Source organism: Corythoichthys intestinalis, chromosome 8, assembly GCF_030265065.1.
Source record: "Corythoichthys intestinalis isolate RoL2023-P3 chromosome 8, ASM3026506v1, whole genome shotgun sequence".
Classification (NCBI taxonomy): Eukaryota; Metazoa; Chordata; class Actinopteri; order Syngnathiformes; family Syngnathidae; genus Corythoichthys; species Corythoichthys intestinalis.
The window spans coordinates 57,920,914-57,939,495 of record NC_080402.1 but is presented as its reverse complement, the minus strand read 5'-3'; the positions used below and the strand labels follow the sequence as shown (position 1 = coordinate 57,939,495).

Here is an 18,582-nt window from a genome sequence, read left to right as displayed (position 1 = left end):
GGAATGAGATCCTGCCCCAAGTGGAGGAGTTCATGTATCTTGGGGTCTTGTTCACGAGTGAGGGTAGGAGGGAGCTGGAGATTGACAGGCGGATCTGCGATCTGCAGTGATGCGGACTCTGCACCGGTCCGTTGTGGTGAAGAAGGAGCTGAGCCAAAAGGCGAAGCTCTCGATTTACCGGTCGATCTACGTTCCTAACCTCACCTATGGTCACGAGCTGTGGGTCGTGACCGAAAGAACAAGATCCCGGATACAAGCGGCTGAAATGAGTTTCCTCCGCAGGGTGTCCAGGCTCTCCCTTAGAGATAGGGTGAGAAGCTCGGTCATCCGGGACGGGCTTGGTGTCGAGCCGCTACTCCTCCGCGTTGAGAGGAGCCAGTTGAGGTGGCTCGGGCATTTGGTTCGGATGCCTCCTGGACGCCTCCCTGGAGAGGTGTTCCGGGCATGTCCCACCGGCAGGAGGCCCCGGGGTCGACCCAGGACACGCTGGAGAGACTATGTCGCTCGGCTGGCCTGGGAACGCCTTGGAATCCCGCCGGAGGAGCTGGCTGAAGTGGCTGGGGAGAGGGAAGTCTGGGCTTCCCTGCTAAAGCTGCTGCCCCCGCAACCCGACCCCAGACTAAGCGGAAGATAATGGATGGATGGATGGATGGATGGATGGATGGATGGATGGATGGATGGATGGATGAAAGTCAAATACATGCAATTACTTTTTTCGGCTACCGGGCGGGGGGGCTGGGGGGGTTAACTGCCCCACCTGCCCCACTCAAACTCCGCTTATGGATAAGGGTCGTCTTTTTAATGGCAAATCTACTGGGGTCGCAACCGTCACTAATTTACTTTCTGGCAAAACTACTATCATTTTCTATTATTATTTATTTATTTTATTTTATTTATTTACTATTATTTTCACGATCTAATCTGCACTTCCAAATTATTTCTCAAGGGGAATTTCATAAAACACTTCATAAACAGAATGGAATGAAATATTTAATAGGAACTGTAACAACAGCGGGAAAAATTCTTTCATTTAATTTTTTTTTTTTTTTTTTTAATCAAGACACTTGGGCTCCTTGTCATATGTACTTATGCAAAGAGGTGGGCTAAGAGGACACGTGGATCACACCAGTTCCCTTTGCTGCCAGCCAAAAAGGCTCCTCACATTCCTTTAAAATGTGTCCCAGTAGGATGCACTCACAGTCCATTTTTCTTGAACTGTTTTCTGGTGAGTCTTTGGATTTGGTTCCACCAAGGGGCCGTTTACATGGTGACGCTCCAAGAGTATGACAACTTTCATGCTTGCATTTAAATGCTTCCGTCTTGGTTGTGTCTCCAGGTGAAAACCATGTAGTATTTATGCAAGGCCCTCGGGGTCAGTGCAGTTTTACAAGTCGGAAGTCAATGATGCACTTACTTGACAACAACCTTCTCAGCCCGGACGACAACATACCTGCCCACTCAACGCAATGGCGTCCACACGTTTTTTTTCTTTTGCTTCAAAAGGCACACAAACATGAACATAAAATATATTTAAATTAAAAATATTATAAAAAACATTACAGCCAACTTTCCACCAGGTTTGCTGTTTTGAATGTTCAGTAGTAGCAACTGCACATGCGCAATTGATGTGTCCGAGTGCGGACGTCACCGGAGCGAGAGAGTTCCATTCAAATGGTTGCGGTGCAATCCCCGCAATCAACTCATTCCGCTTTGGAGGCTGAAATCGAAAGTTTGCGTCTTCGCCTTCCGGTTTCACCATCACCGTGTAAAGGTGAGGCCATTCCGCAACACAATTGTCGCATCTTGGTGTCACAGCGTCACCATTAAACTGCCCTACTAGTGTCTTGTTCCTGTAATTACCCATTGATTTCATCCGTTGTGCCTGCTGCTTACGGGTCAACCAATCTGCTTCCTCTTGTGTAACCTACCTGTGCTTCATTGTCTCGTTACCTCATGTCTGTATTTAAGAACCCCATGTGCAGTCAATTCTTGTTGCATCATCGTCTATGTCTCATCTAAGCCAGTATCATTGAAATTTTCCATGATGTTTCAGATTGCTCATTGCATGCTGTACAAATATTATCTATGAAATGTAATCCAAACACCCAAAGCTGGAAGCGATCTGGAAATTCCCCATAATCGACAGGAAAAGACTTGATATCAACTGGAAGGGACTTGAGCTGAGTTCTAATTGCTCTGATGTGCCCTGCAAAGTGGACTACACATTCTAAGAGATTCCGAACCGCAGTTGAGTACGGTGTAGGGAATACGATAAAACTGTTGTTCGCTTCGCCTAGGGTTGCCAACAGTCCCAGATTAAGCGGTACAACCCGGAACTTGGCCGCCGGCTGTACCAATCAAAACTTCCTAAATTCCAGGATGTTCCACGCAATCCTGGACTGTTGGCAACCCAAGCTTCACCGGAAGTTGACTAGCAAAATTCCTCATCATGCAATAGAGTCGTTGCAGCGCACTTACAATGGCATCATACAAAATGCACATTTCTCAAATCACGTTTAATTAACAAGAATATGAATGGGAAGTAGGGACCTAGGAGTACACTGTGGTTCGGAATGTAGCACCAGAAATGGTCCAAAATCAACAGGAAGTGACTCGCAGGAGTTTATAAGACCTCCAGAGAAAAGCATCCCGATGCAATTTCTCCAGAAACTCCATTTTCTAGTTGTCTCTGAAATACACCACACATCTCTGCTCTGTTATGAGTCTGCCACAGATCAGTTAAATTCACAAAAGTTGCAGCGTGCCATTCGTGGCAAGTTGAATTTGCTTTGAGTATGCAAATCTTTAATGCCAAATTTGTGCAAGCAGATTCTCTGCAAAATTCACAAACCTAACCAGGTAGGCTTGCAAATGCACAACATAAAGATGCAACATTTTTTACTAAGGGTGTAACAGTACATGTATTTGTATTGAAACGTTTCGGTACGTGGCCCTTGGTTCAGTACAGGGGCGTACCGAACGAGTTTCTGACAGAATATAAAGTGCTGTCAAATTTAGCGCGTTAACAGGCGGTAATTAATTTTTTTAATTAATCACGTTAAAATATTTGATACATTTAACGCAAGCGCGGAATGCCCGCTCATGCTTCCCATAATTCCACTGCTACGTCCCACAGACGGCTGCTAAGGGCGTAAAATAAAACGAGCCACGCACACAAGTTGCAAGTGGACACAAATTTAGTCACACAAGTCGAACTTGCAATGAACAAAATATACAAAATGCGGAAGAAGCTGGCTTCAGCGTATGCCCAGGCCAAAACAACAAACAAAATGAAACTACAATTGAATCCCACCTGCTATGTAAACCCTGATCGTGAAAAAAAAAAACAATACAGCCACTACCCTGGCTTCTACACTAAACAAAACGGGTTGAACAAAAACGGCAGTTTACCTCTACTGCTGCGGTGCTCTTATTTACAGTGGTGAACAAAAACGATCCAATAACGAATGAACACAAAATACCTCACCGAAAAAGCGGGAGTGTAACAAAATAGCGATCAAATGCACAGGTGAATGAATGGCGAGCAAACAGCTAGCGAGGAGGTACGCGGCACGTATGCGGTCAAATGCGAAGTTGCGAACTCTGAGTGTTGACTGTAAAATGACGAGCGGTCAGATGACTTTTGTTAACGCTGCCTTTATTTGGTTAACAAGACTCAGGCACAATACAACACACACGCGGGTATGCAAGCTCAAACAACGGCTTAATAGTATTACCCAGAGCCGTATTACCGTGTATCGGATTAGCTGCTGTAAAGCAAGTGTCGTTATTGCCGCAAATGTAAACAAAGCACTGCATAATGGATACATGTCAGACAGCGGCTAGTTCGGGTGGCCCGTCGGCGGCGGTGACGTCGTCTGCGTCAATCAGAGTACACCACGTTGGGAGGGGAGGCAGGCACCTCCGTGAAGTTGGCCCTCCATCAGACGCAAATTTATATAAAAATTATGTCAATCGTTTGTGCTATGATTGTGCTGGTTTGTGCTGCAAAAAGTTTCGTTTGTGCCATCATCGTTTTGCAGTTATTAAACATTGTTTTTTAGGTCATCCAGAGTTCACCCAGCCCCCCATCTGCGGCGGAATGGAACCCTGGTGGTGTCATTTGATTCTGCCTCGTTAGTGCTGGATTGTGCTGCAAAAAGTTTTGTTTGAACTGCTACGGGGTTCGAGATATTCATAAAAATGTCTAGTGATGACGTCACGCGCAGCCCCCCATCTGCGGCGGAATGGAACGGCGATGATGCCATTTTTTTCTTCGTCGTTAGTGCTGGTTTGTGCTGCAAAAAGTTTCGTTTGTGCCATCATCGTTTTGCAGTTATTAAACATTGTTTTTTAGGTCATCCAGAGTTCACCCAGCACCCCATCTGCGGCGGAATGGAACCCCAGTGGTGTCATTTGATTCTGCCTCGTTAGTGCTGGATTGTGCTGAAAAAAGTTTTGTTTGAACTGCTACGGTTTTCGAGATATTCATAAAAATGTCTAGTGATGATGTCACGTGCAGCCCCCCATCTGCGGCGGAATGGAACGGCGATGATGCCATTTCTTTCTTCGTCGTTAGTGCTGGATTGTGCTGCAAAAAGTTTTGTTTGAACTGCTACGGTTTTCGAGATATTCATAAAAATGTCTAGTGATGACGTCACGCGCAGCCCCCCATCTACGGCGGAATGGAACGACGATGATGCCATTTCTGTCTTCGTCGTTAGTGCTGGATTGTGCTGTAAAAAGTTTTGTTTGAACTGCAGTTTTCGAGATATTCATAATAGAGCCTAGTTCGGGCCTAAAAAATCCAGCCCGACCCGACACGGCCCGCTGGTAGTAGGCACGACCCGGCGCGAGCCCGATCAATTAACTAGATTTGCAGGCCCGAGCCCGAAAAACCCGATTTTTTTTTTTTACTTATTTGTTGGAGTGACGCGGGGAAAAAAACGCAGCAGCAATTTATTTTCATTTCTTCGAGTTGGCAGAAAAAACGCAAGTTTTCTTAATGTTTAAATAGTCTACATATTTTTATGATCATTGTAAAAACATTACACAATGAAATAAAGCAGGGAAAGTTTAATATTAAAAACAATATATGCGGTTTTGCAGACACACAGAGGAGAAGATTCAAAAGGATCACATTTGTCTTGCCTTTGTGTGCATAAATAAAAGTGTCTTTCGTAACGAATTCACAGTTGTCAGAAAAAAAAATGCAAGTTTACTCAATATTTAAATAGTCTACATATTTTTATGAGAATTATAAAAACATTTACACAACGAAATAACGCTGGGAAAGTTTGTTAAATATATTTCTGAGTGTGTAGGATATTGTTCTCACATGGACGCGCCTCTCTGACAAGGGGAGGGAACAGCAGCAAAAAACAAAAAAAAACTACAAATGCTTTGAAATAACATTCTTTATTTTAATGACAACAATACCAAAAATTAATTATAAAAAAATAAAAATGAAATAAAAGCTTTTAAACTGCGGGCCGGCCTTGACTGCAGTCTGCAACTTGCGGTCTCATGTCCTGCTCTTTATTCCTGTGAAATAAGGGAAATAATTAGACCGGCTCGGACTAAAAATGGCGATTTGAACAGCAGGATATTATGGCTTACTTACAGTGTTTATATTTTTTGGTCGTCGTCGTGCAGAAATAAAATTGCGTCCACTGGCAGGTTTCAGTGACGTTCTCCGCTGATCTATTGTGCGGCCTGCAGCGCTGAAAACTGACGTCATCACTTTACATTATTATGAATATCTCGAAAACCGTAGCAGTTCAAACAAAACTTTCTGCAGCACAATCCAGCACTAACGACGAAGAAAGAAATGGCATCATCGCCGTTCCATTCCGCCGCAGATGGGGGGCTGCGCGTGACGTCATCACTAGACATTTTTATGAATATCTCGAAAACCGTAGCAGTTCAAACAAAACTTTTTGCAGCACAATCCAGCACTAACGACGAAGAAAGAAATGGCATCATCGCCGTTCCATTCCGCCGCAGATGGGGGGCTGGGTGAACTCTGGATGACCTAAAAAACAATGTTTAATAACTGCAAAACGATGATGGCACAAACGAAACTTTTTGCAGCACAAACCAGCACAAACGATTGACATAATTTTTATATAAATTTGCGTCTGATGGGGGGCCAACTTCACGGATGCGAGGCAGCCAGCTGGCGGACGCGGCGATCAGATGACTGACAGTCTCAAAAAAGATAACAATTAAACAGCCAGGGCCGTCGCACCACTCAGAAGTGCAGTGAGCAGCGTGGGTAACGGATAAATGTTGACATGGAAGATGGTTGGCCCTCTGGGTGGGGAATTCAATTTAAAAAAGAATATAGATGGAACAACTCTTCACTTCAGTGTTGCAACTGTTCAATTTTGGACATCAGATATTTATTTTAAAGAAAAAGTCTTAGCCAAAGTTATTTTTTTTTCATTCATTCATTTTCCATGCCGCTTTTTTCCTCACGAGGGTCGCGGAGGTGCTGGAGCCTATCCCAGCCAACTATGGGCAGTAGGCAGGGGACACCCTGAACTGGTTGCCAGCCAATCGCAGGGCACAAGGAGACGAACAACCATTCACGCACACACTCATACCTACGGACAATTTAGAGTGTTCAATCAGCCTAACATGCATGTTTTTGGGACGTGGGAGGAAACCGGAGTTCCCGGAGGAAACCCACGCAGGCACGGGGAGAACATGCAAACTCCACACAGGAAGGCCGAAGCCCGGGATTGAACCCTTGATCTCAGAACTGTGAGGCGGACGTGCTAACCACTCAGCCACCGTGCCGCTAAGTTATTTTTTTGTTTTTCAAAATATCTACATTTCAGAATATTGTATTTTCTATTTTTGAGCAGAATTCTAGCTTTGTGTAGGCTAATGTTCCTACTGTTGAAAGCACAAACGTGTGTAATAAACAACTGCCACATTTATATTTTGCATTTTGTTTTCTTACTGTACCGAAAATGAACCAAACCGTGACCTCAAAACCGAGGTACGTACCGAACCGAGATTTTTGTGTACCGTTACACCCCTATTTTTTACGCACCATCGACACAGATCGTGCCCTTTTCTCAAATACATAATTCCAAAAGGGTTCAAACATATTCTCTATAGGCCCTAAAAAAGATATTAAGATTTATATTCGATTGTCAGAACTGCAAATTGGCAGAAGGTGGAACTGCCAGTCTTAAAGAAATAACCAAAAAAACACATCACATCATGGTCAGTTTGGTAAAAATGGGAAACAGCGTACCTTCTGTGATCAAATCTCGTCCTTGCTGGAAGGTCTCACTATCAAAATGGTGCTTTGTGCTGAGTGCGTATGCTAAATCTACATACGCATTGCCCAAGTACATAAAGGCAATGGAACCATGGAAAGAGAAACTGGACGAGAGTGAGCCTGATTTTCTTGAGGAGGAGCATGCCTTTTGTACTTGTTCAGCCGTTAGACTGTCATCAATCTAAAGAGAAAGGAAATGTTGGTTAAGTTGCAATTTGGAGATTGCGGTAGTGTTCTGACTGAAAACTGAAGATGAGTTTAAAGGCACTTTCACATTAGAATAAGGGGAACAGGCAGAGGCGTAGCGTCCCATTAGGCAAACCAGGCAATTGCCTCACTCGCTCTACCCCCTTGTGACTCAGAAGCCCTTTTCACACACATATCCAGGGAAATTCCCGTGTAAGGTGACAAGCGATTTACCCTCTTCATTGCTTTCATGCACAAAAAGATGTCCCGAGAACGAAGCGGGTTGGAGCTTTCACAGACTTGACCCGTGTTGCCCACTGGCGCTCTCTGTGCGGGGAGGGCTGCTGGTGTGATTTCATAACCTGATATCACGTCATTTTTGGTCGGCATCGGCTGTCACAATGTTGGTCAAATTGCATTTTGTTCCAGAGGGAGTGTTCCCGATGTCGTAACCGTCTTTTGTAACGAATTCTCAGTTGGTAGAAAAAACCCCGCAAATTTACTTAATGTTTAAATAGTCTACATATTTTTATGATCATTTAAATCAGGGTTTCTCCAAACTTTTTGCAAAGGGGGCCAGATTTGGCACGGTAAAAATGTGGGGGGCCGACCTTGGCTGACGTCCTTTACGTAGAACAATATATTTAAGCAAAATTTAGCAAGCCATTCAGTGTGTCACATTTGCTTTGTTATTTTTTTAATGAATAATTTCAACAATCTCGCAACTAGCCTTTTCGGCGTTCTCTTTCGACTCTCGGGTTCTTGCAAAATACTACTGCTGTGAAATTAAACTAGCTTCAGGTTGATTCAATTTCTTGCTGCGTATCTTCCCTGTAATCTCTGTCGTACATGTCAGCGTGTCTAGTTTGGTAATATCGCCTCACAATGAAATTGTTAGGTGCGGGAGCAAGAGGGGATCCCAGAGTGGACACACAGTGATCAAATGAGTAATCTTTTATTGATGATCAAAAGGCTGTCTCGGGTGTAGATTGCTGGGAGCGGAGCAGGGGAGCTGACGTGGAAGCTCGGAAGGAGGCAGGCGTGGAAGCTCGGAAGGAGGCAGGCGTGGAAGCTCGGAAGGAGGCAGGCGTGGAAGCTCGGGAGGAGGCAGGCGTAGAATCCGACAAGGAGCGCGCAGAGGACAGGACCTGGGGCGAGAGCAAAGTAGTCGTGAGCCGGGAATCAGTAATATCATATAAGAGTGCGAGAAACAACTGACGGCGAAACCAGACGAGTTGATCGGGCGACGAGGTGGAGCGTCTGCTGGGCTTTTAAAGCTGGCTGATGTTCATTGCTCTCAGCTGTGGCCGCTCCACTCGTCTGACCTGCAATCAGCTAAAAACATGCACACCTGCTGGAGGTGGGCATGTCTCAGAAGGAGGGGGAAGAGGACCTAACAGGACCCCCCCCCCTACGGGCGACACCAGGCGCCCGACGGAGACGCCCAGGATGGGCACGGTGGAAGTCCCGGATGAGCGCCCGCGACAGCACCCACCGGGCAGGGATCCAGGACCGCTCCTCCGGGCCATAGCCCTCCCAGTCAACTAGGTACTGGAGCCCACGGCCACGGCGGCGGACATCCAGAAGCCGCTCCACCCGGTAGGCCGGATGCCCGTCGACCGACAGAGGCGGTGGAGGGGGCGGAACAGGGGGGGCCAAGGGACTAGTGGAAACCGGTTTCACGAGGGAGACATGGAATGTGGGGTGGACCCGGTAATGTGCAGGGAGCCGGAGACGCACCGCGTTGGGGTTTACCACCTTGGTGATCTCGAAGGGCCCAACGAACCGGGGTGAGAGCTTCACGGACTCCGTCTTCAAGGGCAAGGACTTGGACGAGAGCCATACCTTTTGGCCGACAGTGTAAACAGGTGCGGGCGAGCGGTGACGATCGGCCTGGGTACGGGACCTCTCAGCAGCGCGGAGGAGTGCGGCGCGTGCCTGTTCCCAGACTCTGGCGCAACGGTCGACGTGGCCTTGAACAGATGGGACGGCGATCTCACTTTCCTGGGAGGGGAACAACGGGGGTTGATAACCCAAGGAACACAGGAAAGGGGACATACCTGACGAGGCATTTGGCAGGGTGTTGTGAGCATACTCAATCCAGGGCAGTTGATCGCTCCAGGTGTTGGGGTGAGCTTGAGTGGTGCAACGGAGGGCCGCTTCAAGCTGTTGGTTTGCACGCTCACACTGGCCATTTGTCTGTGGGTGGTAACCCGAGGAGAGGCTTACTCCAACGCCCAGGGCCTCACAGAAAGCCCTCCAGACCTGAGAAGTGAACTGGGGTCCCCTGTCGGAGACTGTCTGACGGGATGCCATGCAAACGGAAAACATGGTTAGTGAGGAGGGTTGTAGTTTCGGTGGCTGACGGGAGTTTGCGAAGGGGGATGAAATGGGCGGCCTTGGAGAATCTGTCCACTATAGTGAGGATCACGGTGTTTCCTTTGGAAGGGGGCAGACCGGGGATGAAGTCCAGGGCTATGTGGGACCAGGGTCTGCTTGGGATGGGGAGCGGCCGAAGGAGTCCACAGCTGGGCTTGGTGGACGTTTTGCTGCGGGCACATACTGTACAAGCCTGGACGTAGGATCGTGTATCATCTTGCATAGTGGGCCACCAGAATCGCTGGCGCAGGACAGCCAGCGTTCTCCGGATGCCGGGGTGACAAAAGAGTCGGGATGAGTGAGCCCACTCCAACACCTGTGAACGGAGCTCCTGGGGTACAAACAGGTTAGACTGGGGACCGTCTCGAGGGTCTGGGTTCTCACCCTGGGCGTCCTTTATTTTGCGCTCGATCTCCCACTCCACGGAGGCAAGGAAGCGGGTTTGTGGGAGAATCGGGGCGGGTTCCTCCTTAGGTTCGACAGTCTGAAATTGGCGCGACAAGGCATCCGGCTTGATGTTTTTGGAACCTGGAATGAAGGACAGGGTGAAGTTGAAGCGGCAGAAGAACATTGCCCACCTGGCTTGTCGAGGATTTAATGTTCGAGCAGACTTGAGGTACTCCAAATTCTTATGGTCGGTGAGCACGACAAAGGGCTGTGGGGTGCCTTCCAGATGGTGGCGCCATTCTTCCAGAGCTAGTTTGACCGCAAGGAGTTCTCTGTCCCCGATGCTGTAATTTCGTTCCGTGGGTGATAGCCTGCGGGAAAAAAAGGCACACGGGTGGACCTTGCCGTCGGCGGGCTGGCGCTGGGAGAGCACGGCGCCCACTCCAGTTTCAGATGCGTCAACTTCCACGATGAACTGTAATGATGGGCTGGGGTGGACCAGCACCGGGGCGGAGGTGAAACGGCTCTTAAGGTCGCTGAAGGCGGCGTCCGCGGCGTCGGACCAGAGAAAGGGTTTGATAACGGAGGTGAGAGCCGTAAGGGGTGCTGCTATCCGGCTGTAATTGCGAATGAACCTGCGATAAAAATTGGCAAACCCGAGAAAGCGTTGTAATTGCTTCCTGTTGGCGGGGCGAGGCCAGTCCAGAACCGCAGCTACTTTTGCTGGGTCCATACGTAGCTCCCCTTTTCCTACAATGTAACCGAGAAAAGCTGTCTCTGGAACGTCGAACTCACATTTCTCAGCTTTTACGTACAGCCGATTCTCTAGAAGCCTCTGGAGTACTTGACGGACATGGCTCTTATGTTCTGATGGAGTGTCAGAGAACACCAAAATGTCGTCCAAATATACCACGACAAACCTGTTAATCATATCGCTCAGGACGTCGTTAACCAAGTTTTGGAAGACCGCAGGGGCATTAGTGAGCCCGAAGGGCATAACTAGATATTCATAATGGCCCATGGGTGTGTTAAAGGCAGTCTTCCACTCGTCGCCTTCCTTAATACGGACGAGGTGGTAGGCGTTACGTAGGTCAAGCTTCGTAAAGATGGTAGCCCCGTGGAGGGGAGTGAAAGTGGAATCAATAAGAGGAAGAGGGTATTTGTTTTTAATTGTGATATCGTTCAGGCCCCGGTAGTCGATGGTGGGTCTGAGACCGCCATCTTTTTTATTCACAAAAAAGAACCCTGCACCGACTGGGGAGGAGGAAGGACGAATAATACCTGTGGCCAGGGACTCCGTGATATACGACTTCATTGCCTCCCTCTCTGGTAGCGAGATGTTGTAAAGTCGTCCCTTGGGGAGGGTCGCACCAGGAAGGAGAGTGATGGCACAGTCGTACGGACGGTGAGGAGGGAGTGACACCGCATGGTCCTTACTAAAAACCAGTCCAAGGTCATGGTAGGATTCCGGCACCGCGGAGAGGTCAGGTTGCGCAGGTTCCTGGACCGAACAGGTAGGCACTAGGGCAGATTTAAGACAGTGTGAATGACAATAGTCGCTCCATGCAGTTAATTTAGGGTGGGTCCAGTCTATGGCGGGGTTATGAGTTTTTAGCCAAGGAAGGCCAAGGACCAACGGTGTGCGCGGACTACGGAAAACAAAAAAAGAGCTCACCTCTCGGTGGTTGCCAGATATGAGTACATCAATTGCATCTGTCTGTCGGGTCACGTTAAACAGGGGCTGTCCATCCAGCGCCGTAGTCATTAAAGGGGCAGGAAGCGGGTGCGTGCTCAGCCCCAACTGGCTCACCAGGCTTTGGTCTAGGAAATTCTCGTCGGAACCACAATCTACCAGGGCGGTGACCGTGCGAGATTGGCCTCTCCAGGAGAGTGTGGCTGGGAGTTGGAGCCGGCGTGAGGAACTGTGGGACATGTGGCTCACCAGTAGTCCCTCCTCTAATGGTGAGCCTAGCAGTTTCCCGGACGCACCGGGCAGCTGCGAATAAAGTGCCCCCCTTGACCGCAGTAAATACATAACTGAGCGCTGTACCTGCGTGTGCGTTCCTCTTGGGATAGCCTGGCACGACCTAGCTGCATGGGTTCCGGTTTGTCAGCAGGGGGCGATGTAACATGAGCAGCGTCAGTGGCCTGTACTGGAAGCGGAGGCGGGCGTGGAAGGACAGCTAGGCGCGTGCCTGGGGGGGTCGGCGGTTCCCGGCGTTGTCGTCTTCGCTCCCGCAATCGATTGTCAATTTGGATCGATAGATTAATAAGGCCATCCAAAGATCCAGGCTCATCCCGCGTGGCCAATTCATCTTTGAGGGACTCATTTAAGGCGCGGGTGAAGATCTCCTGAAGCGCCGCGTCGTTAAAACGGCTCTCAGCTGCCAACGTGCGGAATTCTACCGAAAATTCGGCGACGCTCCGAGACCCCTGGTGAACGGACATTAGCCGCTTGGCAGCCTCTTTACCACGGATAGGATGGTCGAAGATTTTTCGCATTTCATCGGTGAATTGGGCGTACGATCTGCACACCGCAGACCCCTGCTCCCATACAGAGGAAGCCCAATCCAAAGCCGCTCCGCGAAGACAGCCGATCAGGTACGCAATCTTTGCGCGATTCCCCTGGTACATTGACGGCTGCTGTTCGAAGACGAGGCTACACTGAACCAAAAAAGCACGACATGTACCCAGGTTGCCGTCGTAAGGAGCCGGAGCGGGAACGTGGGGTTCCCGACCCGCAGCCGTTGACGCCAGGGTAGTTGCGGTGACGTGACTCGGCGAGGCGGTCGCGTGGCGGAGGGGAGACGGGGCTGTGCGCGCATGTGGTAGTGACGTGAGTTGTGCCTGGATGGCTTGAAGTGACTCGGAAATGTCTGTTACCTTACTGAAGAGGCATTCGATTGCTCGGTGCTGTTCCAGGAGTGACGTGGGCGAGCTGGCTGTATTGTCCGTGGGATCCATGGTGGCCCGATCAAACTGTTAGGTGCGGGAGCAAGAGGGGATCCCAGAGTGGACACACAGTGATCAAATGAGTAATCTTTTATTGATGATCAAAAGGCTGTCTCGGGTGTAGATTGCTGGGAGCGGAGCAGGGGAGCTGACGTGGGAGCTTGGAAGGAGGCAGGCGTGGAAGCTCGGAAGGAGGCAGGCGTGGAAGCTCGGAAGGAGGCAGGCGTGGAAGCTCGGGAGGAGGCAGGCGTAGAATCCGACAAGGAGCGCGCAGAGGACAGGACCTGGGGCGAGAGCAAAGTAGTCGTGAGCCGGGAATCAGTAATATCATATAAGAGTGCGAGAAACAACTGACGGCGAAACCAGACGAGTTGATCGGGCGACGAGGTGGAGCGTCTGCTGGGCTTTTAAAGCTGGCTGATGTTCATTGCTCTCAGCTGTGGCCGCTCCACTCGTCTGACCTGCAATCAGCTAAAAACATGCACACCTGCTGGAGGTGGGCATGTCTCAGAAGGAGGGGGAAGAGGACCTAACAGAAATCGTTAAAAACAGCGACTGTCTCTTTGCAAATGAGGCAAGACACAGTTGTTGCGTATTTTAGTGAAGAAATAGTCCAATTTCCAACTATCCTTGAAGCGTCTGCAATCACAGTCAACTTATTTTTGTGGATTGTCGCCATTTTAGAAAATTGGAAGTAGAGGGTCACACGGAGTAATGTTGCTTAGCCCTTAAATACCTGCAACATGAAGCAATTATCAGAGAATCCCAAAATTTGAAAAATAAGGTTCTAATGAAACTTTTTTTTCAAATTAGTGAAAAGAAAAGTCCAAATATGTGTAATAAGCGCTCTAATATCTATAATCCATGCTAAATCATGTTTTTTTCTTATGGAACCTGCAGATGCATGTGTTGACTTGCATCCATCATTTTTTTTTTTAAAAAAGAAATGTCAAAATTCTAAATTAGTCTGAAAATCATGAAATTTTAGGTTTATCAAATGTGATACATTTGGCAATAAAGGGTTAAAGTGCTGCTGCCTTTTAGTGGGTAAATGAGGAGCAGCATTTCGTGTGTAAGCTACTTCATATGCTGGTTGCAGTACTGCTGACCAATTTATTAAGTGTGTGCGGGCCAGATGTTATTGATTTCATGACAGAGGCAGGGGCCGGATGAAATATAACCACGAGCCGCATTTGGCCCCCGGGCCGGACTTTGGACATGCCTGATTTAAATGTATTTACACAAAGAAATAACGCTGGAAAAGTAAATATAAATAAACAGATGCGGTTTTGCGGACTTGCAGAGGGGAAGATTAAAGAGGGCGTATGGCACGCTCTGGCTCTGCAATCACCATACAGCGCCTTCTCTTTTTTTAATCCAAATTATTTATTTTCTAACAAATATTCCTTAGTTTAACATCCATACATCGTTTTAGTATACATATATAAGACAGAAAACACTGAGGTGACTTGAAGTTCCGCTCTGAGATCCCCAATTTGGCCAAATTTCAAAACTGTTCGATATGCATGTGTGATACATCACTGGAAAGCTTAAACTCTCAATTTTCTGGGGGAATGAAAATTTTGAGCAGGAGGGCATTTAAAAAAAAAAAAATTAAACAGCAAAACCCTATCTGGAGGCGAGAGCACGCGAGAGCAGAATTACAGACGCCATGACTTTAACAAGATATTATCGCGTACTAATCCTGTTTCGATCCAAAAACTCCATGCCGCATGCATCACTGAGTGTCAAGACACAGCTGTGAATGGCCACAACTGGATTTTTTGGGGATTTTAGGGTGAACCATGGTAATATAACAAGGGTCGCGATGAAGAAATTGCAGACATCAAGGAGTGGTCGAGATTTTCTTTTTCATATATTTACCCTTTTAAACGTTTTTTTTTTTTCAATTTATCTTTGCGACAGTGACAAAAAAATACAATTTAGGGATAGTTCTGAGGTCGATATCCGTGAGTTTTTTACAGACGCCGTTTTTTTCATTGTGACGTAATTTGTTTAGAAGTTTAAAATATGCGGGTGAATAATTTTTTAAAGTCGTTTTTTTTTTTTTTTTTTAATGATTCTAAGCTAAAAATGACAGACATTTTTAATCATAAATATAATTACTTACCTTGTTTTCATGACTGGGTTGAAACAAAAACAGTTGCGCGATGTCTGTAAACGGTGGTTTTCAGGGTAAAACGGGCAAATTAAAAATAGTTCAGGGGCGTCATGCACCATGAATCTTCTATGGCAGCATAGAGACATATTGTTTTATCAAACACAACAGTTTTTTTGGCTTAAAATACAGCAGTTTCTTTTAAAGAGGAGTGCAAGAGCAGAAACTGCTTTTTCAGTCTTGTCTGTGTTTTCTGCCATAAATATATATTTGTTTGTGAAATGTCCGCGTAAACGCCGTGTCAATCGACACAGGAAATTGGTTTCACACACAACTGCTGCACGGTTAAGTCCCGCGATATCCTGGTGTTTTGGAGTATGTGAAATGGGCTCGAGTGAGAGTGAGCAGTGATTTGGCTTTTTTTAAATCGGCATATATCCAAAATGAAGAGAAGTTATCCTTGTGGAAGCGACAAAAGAAAGAAAAAAAAAGCAGAAGAGGAGAAAAGGAAGCAAGTCAGCGGTGAGTGTACTATGTTACTGTTTTATGTCCTAATGTAGTAGAAGCTGGGCATTTGGACTTGGGCACAAAAAGCCTTCTTTGATACCGAGGCATTATTATACTTTTATTAAATATGGTATTGCTCCAAGTCCAACTGTCCCCCATACTTGCACTCGCTCGAAGGGCCCCATTTTGCTTGTTGCCTGGGGCCCCCGGGGACCCTTGCTATGCCTCTGGGAACAGGGTCCGTTTGGAAAACAACCTCGCAAGAACACCTGCAAATGACTTGTTGAAAAGGTTCCGAATTCTCACTGCGCCAACTGAACTTTCTGAGTATTATCACGTGGACGAAAGGCGCACTCATGGATTGAGCAAATTTAGAAGAGGAAATACCTCCCTCCTGGGAGGAGAGGGAGCGTGGAACGTCACAGAAACTGCACGTAATGTAGCAAAAGCACACCTTGCTGCGGTTGCATTCACAAGCGAGGCAGGGTGCGCTTAAAGCGAACGGAGACCCACGATATCTGATCTGATCAGAGTTTGTTTGGTTGGTTTGAACTACAGTTTGAATGTGTGTTCACATTTACAAAACGAAGCAGACTATCTGAGAAAAAGAACTCTGGACCGTTTGAAAAGGACCAAACAGTGCGAAAGTGTGAAAGCGCCCTTAGCATAAGACACATGCAGTAATGTGGAAGCAATAGTAACATTCATTTTTATTATGTACATTGTGCTAAAGTCTAGCTTTTAAAGTAAGGCGTAGGCTGCGTTCCAATCACGGTTTTAGTTGCCCTCGCTCACTTGCCTTAAGCACTTGCTATGATGTCACACAGAGGTCACTTGGAGGGCGGAGGGAAAGAAGGCGGAGGGGGAGTGAAAGATGTAAATGGAACACACCTGCCCTCGTTCAATCACATGGACATGTTTTCCGTGTACCACTGCAATGCATTGTGGGATACAGGGAGCTCCGGAGTGACCATCGTTTTTCACTCGATCACTGAGCCCTCTGAGGGTCCATCTCACCAAATTCACGTTGCTGTTTTGGGAATTGGAACGGCCCTTAAGATGGCGGCGGGGATTTCCCCGGGGGGCGGTGGCTAGGCAAGTGAGCGAGGGCTCATTTAAACCGTGATTGAAAAGCAGCCTACTTTAATTTCGGACTACAAGTGTACCTGACCATAAGCTGCACCCAACAAATTTCATTTGACTGATTTATTTATTTGATAATATTCATCCATACAGTAGACAGTATGTGTTACAATGGCACCTACTGCTTTGATATCTAAGCTGGCGTTTTATTTTTAATGGCTCTTTGAAATTGTTTAGTTTTAATCTAGTGTTAGGTGTTTTAGCCATTTTTAGTGTTATAAAAATTGTTTATTATTGCATGTTTTTAGTTTTATAACAATTGTTTATTATTGCATGTTTTTTAGTGGTGTACTGGATTGTTGGCAGCTGTGTGAAATCAGGACTGATTGATGGACCACCGACCTGGAGATGATGATTGGCTGTGACCTTTTTTAAAGAGAGGCCAGACAGCCGAAAAAAAAAGGAGTGGGTGGGGTGAGAATGAAGGAGGACAGAGGCAAGCGGTGTGGTCGTGCACACCAAAAGCAGCACAGACGCCGGCAAGCAAGCAACGGCAAACCTGCTCAGTAATAGCCTGGACTGACGCCGTATTTTCCCTCGTATGACCAATGTCTAAGCCTCACTGGACTTGCTGCAGGTGGTTACATTGCATTATGGGACATTCACATGCAACTCATTTGTTTGTAAAAATCCACAAATAAAGTGCAACAGACTATAAAGCAAAGGGTTATAAGCGGAGGGGGGAAAAGTGGTGGCATAAATCCCAAAAATTCATCTATAAAAATTGTAATTAAGTTCATTAAAAAGTCTGAGTTATAATTACTCCAAAATGAAGAACACTTTTACACAAAGTCAATGTTGTAAAACTGAGCTTACACTTTTCAATCTATCTACAGTAATTGCTTTGAAAATCCAGGTCTACAGTGGTGAATAGTCATGCAGTTATGTTTGTTTGTATTATGCCCAATTCAAGTCAATGAGGCAAAACCAAAATGATGAACGTACTTCAACACACTTCTCTGACAGTGTCACACGTTGCATGTGCATCTCTGAGTTTTCTAGCATAAATGAACTCGTTATTGTAATGTTTTTAATAAGATATAGATTGATGAAGTCCATCACTGACAAATGTTCTTACAGTCAGAATGAAGTCCTGTCCCTCTGCAGCAGCAATGTCTCTGCAGACCTCTGCCGTCTTACGGAGAACTGCCTTTGTTGTGATCTCGCGGTGAGTGATGGAGTTCCTCTTATAGAGTGGATGGAAGTTTTGAGTTTGAACTATGAGGTTGAGGACCACAAACAGCAGGAACGACCACCTGGTGGTGGCCATAATGACAGCAGATGAGGACAACCTGAAATCACAACAGTGACTGTTTTTCATAACACCACCATAACATCACAACTCACTGCATGTCATGAATTCTTCATTAAATTACATTATGGCACAAAAAGTGTGTATAGAGTGGAACAGATTAAACTATGCAATGGGAAGGGATTGTCAGATTCTCAACAACTACAGTGAAAACATTGATTTCAGCTTTTTAAATTTCTCTCTTAGTTTTTTGTTTTTTTCAGACTCACCTTAATATGTTCTTTTCAAGCGTTAGTCCAGTCAGTCAACTTGTCAGTCGCCGTTTGCGTACATTCCAGATAGGTAAGGTTGTATGTGTTT

At 46.7% G+C, this 18,582-nt stretch overlaps 1 protein-coding gene across 1 annotated transcript in view; it reads right to left on the bottom strand.

Moving 5' to 3' along the window:
* Window positions 1-18,240, bottom strand: part of LOC130920060 (von Willebrand factor A domain-containing protein 7-like) — a 95,368-nt gene extending 77,128 nt beyond the window's left edge. Inside the window, exons 1-2 of the mRNA XM_057842903.1 lie at window positions 18,049-18,240; window positions 7,271-7,478 (exon numbers count right to left, since the gene is read on the bottom strand). Coding sequence (XP_057698886.1) covers window positions 7,271-7,478; window positions 18,049-18,240 — 400 coding nt within the window. The remainder of the gene's footprint in view (window positions 1-7,270; window positions 7,479-18,048) is intronic.
* Window positions 18,241-18,582: the final 342 nt, after the last annotated feature.